This window comes from Oryzias melastigma, linkage group LG2 (assembly GCF_002922805.2).
Source record: "Oryzias melastigma strain HK-1 linkage group LG2, ASM292280v2, whole genome shotgun sequence".
Lineage (NCBI taxonomy): Eukaryota > Metazoa > Chordata > Actinopteri > Beloniformes > Adrianichthyidae > Oryzias > Oryzias melastigma.
Genome location: NC_050513.1, coordinates 3,236,076 through 3,241,633, shown reverse-complemented (window position 1 = coordinate 3,241,633; position 5,558 = coordinate 3,236,076). Strand labels below are relative to the sequence as shown.

The window sequence follows — 5,558 nt, the reverse complement described above, 5'->3', positions numbered from 1 at the left end:
AGAGACAAACGGTGAACTCATCACATGAAAATATGCGAAAAAACGGAGCGATTACGGAAGAAAAACATAATTTATCCACTAGACTCAGAGAAGCAGATTTTTTCTTTTTTTGTTTTTTTTTTAATAATATTTAAAAATAAGAATATCATTCTGTCACATTTGCTGGTTTGTCTAGAAGCCATAGCAAAGAACTTGCTTATGAACACGCCAGAAACAACCAGAAGAATTAGACGATTTAGAGCTAAAACCTCAACAGTATGACCTGTTTTTCTTCTGCTCCCAGAAGTCCTCCAGAGGGAGCAGGCGGAGATGGCCCAGCAGCTCGCCAACCTGCAGACCGACGTGAGGGTCAGCTACGGAAACGACGCCCTGATGCCCAACCAGGAGCTGGGAGACGGCCAGAGCGACCTGCTGCCTCAGGAGGACACCGGCTTCATCCACCCCGAGAGCTTCAACCAGCCCAACACGGAGAACCAGGGTACGTGGGAGCACGGCGAGCTGCAGCTGCACCCGCCACCCGCACGCCCACTCACCTTTCCTCTTTCGTTTGCAGTGGAGCTGGTCGATTCTCGCCCCAGTTTCGACCGAGGCGTTCCCACTCGACCAGGTCAGTACTGATCAGAACCTTCTCCGCCCTATAGATTATTAATGTATTTCTAAACAAATGTGTCTAAATGTGTAAACTCAAAATGGAATTGGAATTGAATTGATACTGGAAATTATACCCAGTCCTACATTTTTTTTAAGGGATCACAAAACAACCGGTTGCTCTTTAGCAGTTATTTTCCCCTAACAACCACTAGAGGGCACTGTCGTGTGATTTAATATTTGCTACTAACAGCAACGTTAAATTTTACGTGCTCCGAAAAAGAAACGGCGAACACTAATTTGAGGCGTGAATTGGGTTTGGTGTGAATTCCGCATTCGCTCAGGATTGGTGGACTTGTTCCAAAGCTTTTGAATTTTTCGTCCAAAAGTTTGACTTGTACTCTGTTTATTCAATTATTTTTTAGACCTGTCATAAAAGAGGCAATCAAACGACACTTTTTTCCCAAAGTACAGCTTTTTTTGTGCTTTTTTTTTAATTTATACCTCAGATCCACTTACAGTCCAAAAAAACAGTACTTAGAATGCAATTTTAGTCTTCATTTCCTTTAATATATCAGAAAAAAGCCATCTGTTCTGGGGTGTGCTAGTTTAAAACCCTGAAGTAACATCAACGATGTTTCATAGATTGTCAGGCTAATGAGCCGAGCTTGTTCTGGCTGAATAAAGGCTCTTCAAAATAAATAAATACATTTCAGATATTTTTGCACTTTTCTCTCTGTGGCCGGCTCCACTTGACCTTCATTAAAGGCTGGGATGTTCTGATGTGTGGCGCTCTGCGTTCACGCCGCTGCTTTTGAAGTCTCTGATGGCAGATGTTTTTCTCTGAAGTGTCTGGGATGAAGATGGACGCCGTTCCGGAGCTGCGGATGGAGACAGATGACCGACAGAGTGCTGAATACGCAGTTCACCATCAGAAGCTGGTAAAAAAAAAAAAAAAAAAAAAACACACCTCCTAATGATGGATATCAGTTATTCATAGCCATATTTCTGACTCAAACGCCGTAGATCTCCGCTTTCTCCTCCCAAGGTTGTCGCCATGGCGACCGGAGCGCAGCTGCGTCATCTTTAAAATCCACCGCCATCAGAGTAAAGTTTATTCTTTTTATGTGCAGGTTATCAGACGGAGCATCATATGAATGCATGTTTAATCTCTGTCATTCCAGCACAGAAACCTCAATCCCTTCTGGGGAAAATCCTAATCCACGCACCTTATTCCTCTCACCTACAGGCTCTAATCCCATAATCCCTGCATTTTATTACATATCGCCTTTCTTGCTTTCACAGTGAGCACTTGTCGGGCTCGGCTGGTTCTGTTCTGCTCCTCCCGGCGCCCGTAATTCTGTTGAACTGCAGAGTTGTTTTATTCTTTTATGTTTTGGTGCGAGATGAGTCATTCAATTCCAGGAAATCTCCTCTAGAAACTGGAGTTTTGTATAGAAAAAAACATGTTTTTTTTTAGAAAGGAAATGAGTTATTTTCAAAATAAAAGTCTGAGAATAGAAACCTGACTGCCGTCTCCCCCCTGAACTCCTGCAGGTCTTCTTCGCGGAGGACGTGGGCTCCAACAAGGGCGCCATCATCGGGCTGATGGTGGGGGGCGTGGTCATCGCCACGGTGATCGTCATCACCCTGGTGATGCTGAGGAAGAAGCAGTACACCTCCATCCACCACGGAGTGATCGAGGTGAGTAGCAGGTTTTCAAAACATTTTTAAAAATAGAATCAAGTTTTAAAAAGTTTCTTAAAATGGAACATAAGATTAGGTAAATAACTTCCGTTTTTTTCTCATTTATCTTAAAAATACTGTTTTTTTCTGCTTTTCTTTGAGTTTTGTTGATTGAAGTTTATTATCTAAATGTCCACTTCTCTTAAACTGAAATTATAACTTTTACTTTAATATTTTTAATAATTCCAGTTGATTTAGCAAAGATTTTAGACCATATTTGGGTTTATAAAGGGTTTCTACACCTTATTCGCTCAGGTGTTTAGAGATGATGACATCATACAGGAAGTTCAATCAGATTAGAATTCTCTATACTTCTTAGCAACTCCATTATTAATGGATTTTAAAACCTATTTTAAAATGTATAGCTCAAATAAATCCGATTGTTTCACTTTTTTTCTTTTTTTGTATGTTTAGTGCTTTAAGTGTAAATGTAAGAGGTTGTTGGTTCAACGCCTCAACTCAAATAGCATGATGGGAGTTCTTATTGGTGCCTAAGTGGGATTTCCCCCCCCATTTTTTCATTTTATATAGTTTTTTTTTGTAAAAAGGTTTTAAAGGTTTGTTTTGATCACTAAATCTGTCTGTATCAGCAAGGGATTCTGGGATTTGTAGTCCAAAATCAATATAATTTTTTGTCCTACAATTTAGGTTAATTAGTTCAGTTTTTTTGTTGTTGCTTTCAGAGGGTCTGTTTCCATCATGCTTAACCCCCACGCTTGTTTTTCTGCCCCGCCTCCAGGTTGACGCCGCCGTCACCCCCGAGGAGCGCCACCTGTCCAAGATGCAGCAGAACGGCTACGAGAATCCGACCTACAAGTTGTTTGAGCAGTTTCAGAACTGATGGCGCCTCACATCCGCACCAGACCCCCCCCTTCATATCATCCTCACCCCCACCCCCCTCTCAGACAGTGTGGTAGGTTGCCGAGTGACTAGAACAGTCTTTCTTGGATTTATTGAAGCCAGACTCCATTTTTTTTGTAAAGATTTCAAAGAAAGAAAAGTCTGAGAGTACCGACGCAAACCCCGCCCCCTTTTCCCTCAAAGAGAGAACCAGAGAGGGGGGGGTTATCAAATCCAAACCTCAGATTTGATTCATAATAAAAGCCAAAATCAGGAGTCTGAATAAGGCCTGGTTGTCATCCTCACCTTCCTCACATTTCACCTTCATCCGGGCTGCGGTTCAGCCCCCACCTCAGAAAAAAACCACCAAGAGAATGAAAATATCGCAGCAATGTATTCCGAATGAGCTGTTTGTTCTTTTTATTTTGGAGGTTTTCTCGATCATTTTTCTTTTTTTCAAAAAAGACAGAAAACAGAAAAAAAACAAAAAAAGTCAACCGATGTAAAGTCCTTTTTTTAAATTGCGTGTAATGTTGCCGAAGTCTTAGCTGTTCTGTAGTGCATGACAACAATGACGACAGGATTTTGGAGAAGGAACAAAAAACAACAAAAAAGCTGCTCTGGTGAGAATCCTTCTCTGATGTAGATTGTCATTCTAGCAAGATTGTACATTTAGATATTTCTCGTGATCACGTGACGATGAAAAAGCTTATATGAATCTAGACGAATGCTCCGCTTTGATATCATGTAAAGAAGAAGCACATTGAAGAGCTCCAAACTTTGGGTGCTGCTCCGTCGTTTTCCGCCTGCTCTGGAGGCGTTTCCGGGGTTTCTTTTGCTCGTTTTGGCAATAAAACGGCGAAGAGAGCAGGAGGAGGAGGAGGAAGGAGCTGCACCTCCAGATGGTTTCCCAGCGAGTCAGACAGTCTGTGTATATAATATGTAATGTATTTTCACCCCCCCCTCATTTACCTCCTTTTTCTTCCGCCGCCTCTCCTCCGTCAGCGTTAGGAGTTGAACAGCGGGTAGTGGGGGGGGGTCTCTGTGTATATTTGTCAGTTGAACCCCCTCGGCCGTTGTCACGGCGATCAGAGATCCGGTGGAGGCGGGGAGTGACGTGTTCGGGAGCTCCGTAGACGCCCAGCAGAGGGCGGTAGAGTAGCAGAGGAAGCAGGATTTTCTTTTTCTGTGGGTTAAATATTGAGTTTTCTTTCTTTCTTTCTTTTTTTTTTTTGTTTTCCACTGTGTAATGTTGTGGAGGCCATTTGCATTGACTGGAAATTCGCTTTCTACACTGTATCCATAATAAAGTTTTGAATGTACATACAGATGATTGTCTTTGTTTCTGTCTTTTGACTCAAATCATACGTTTTCCATGTATGTTTTTAGTTTTAATGTACTTTATTTAAATAAAACTTCCCATTTTTACATCAATAATCAAGATTAATGGAAAAAATAAACTTTTTTATCTCAAATTTGATCAGAGCCAAACATTTTAAAAATCATAAACTGATTTGAATGAATTGCCATTAGTGAATATTTAAATAAAATCTGCCAAAATACATCGACCTCACAATTCCTGCTGATTCGACCCTTTCTCACTCACGTATATGGATGTGTGGTTCGATCTCCCTCCACTTTTTGATGCTTTGGATGAGCCCAACTCGTTTCTCAATGTGCTGCCTGTTCCCAATAAAGGGGGTCCCCAAACAGTGAACTGGTACCGGTATTAGGGTCTGCAGACGGGGTGAAACTGCAGGCACTAACCAGGTGTCCCCAACCAGCAAACCAGTCTGAGGTCCGCAGACTAGGAAAAACGGCATGTACTAATCAGGGGGCCCCAACCAGCGAATCTGTACTGGTCTAAGGGGAAAAAAGACAGGGGGAAAAACTATACTAATCCGGGGTCCTAAACCAGCAGACCGGTACCAGTCTGAGGGCCACAGACGGGGAAAAAATGCATATGCTAACCATGGGGCCCCAACCAACGGACCAGTACTGGTCAGAGGACTACATACAGGGGAAAGAATATATATAATCATCTTCTGCGCCCAATCAGCAAACCGGTACCAGTTCAAGGACCAAAGACGAGGAAAAAAATACATATACTAATCGTGGGGTCCCAGCCAGTGAGCCGTAACCGGTCTGAGGGCCACAGAAAGGGAAAAACGGCATGTTCTAATCAGGGGTCTCAGACCATCGGGACTGCTACCAGGGGCCACTTGGCATCAGGCAGCAAACAGGAAAAAAAATCCATACCCTAACTTTGACTCTCTCCGCTTGTTTATTTTTCGTCAAAAAACAACTAGATGGGAATACCCCAAAAGTGGTGTGGAAGGGGCCTGAACCGTGTGTCCATTTATGATCAATTGGGAGTGAGAATG

General features: G+C 42.5%; 1 protein-coding gene across 2 annotated transcripts in view; it reads left to right on the top strand.

The window, feature by feature from the left end:
* Positions 1 to 4,502, top strand: part of appa (amyloid beta (A4) precursor protein a) — a 32,814-nt gene extending 28,312 nt beyond the window's left edge. For both annotated transcript variants that reach the window (XM_024294291.2, XM_024294290.2), the window contains 5 exons: positions 284 to 478; positions 554 to 607; positions 1,438 to 1,529; positions 2,146 to 2,292; positions 3,074 to 4,502. In XM_024294291.2, coding sequence (XP_024150059.1) covers positions 284 to 478; positions 554 to 607; positions 1,438 to 1,529; positions 2,146 to 2,292; positions 3,074 to 3,175 — 590 coding nt within the window. In that variant the 3' untranslated portion in view covers positions 3,176 to 4,502. The remainder of the gene's footprint in view (positions 1 to 283; positions 479 to 553; positions 608 to 1,437; positions 1,530 to 2,145; positions 2,293 to 3,073) is intronic.
* The last annotated feature ends 1,056 nt before the right edge of the window (positions 4,503 to 5,558 follow it).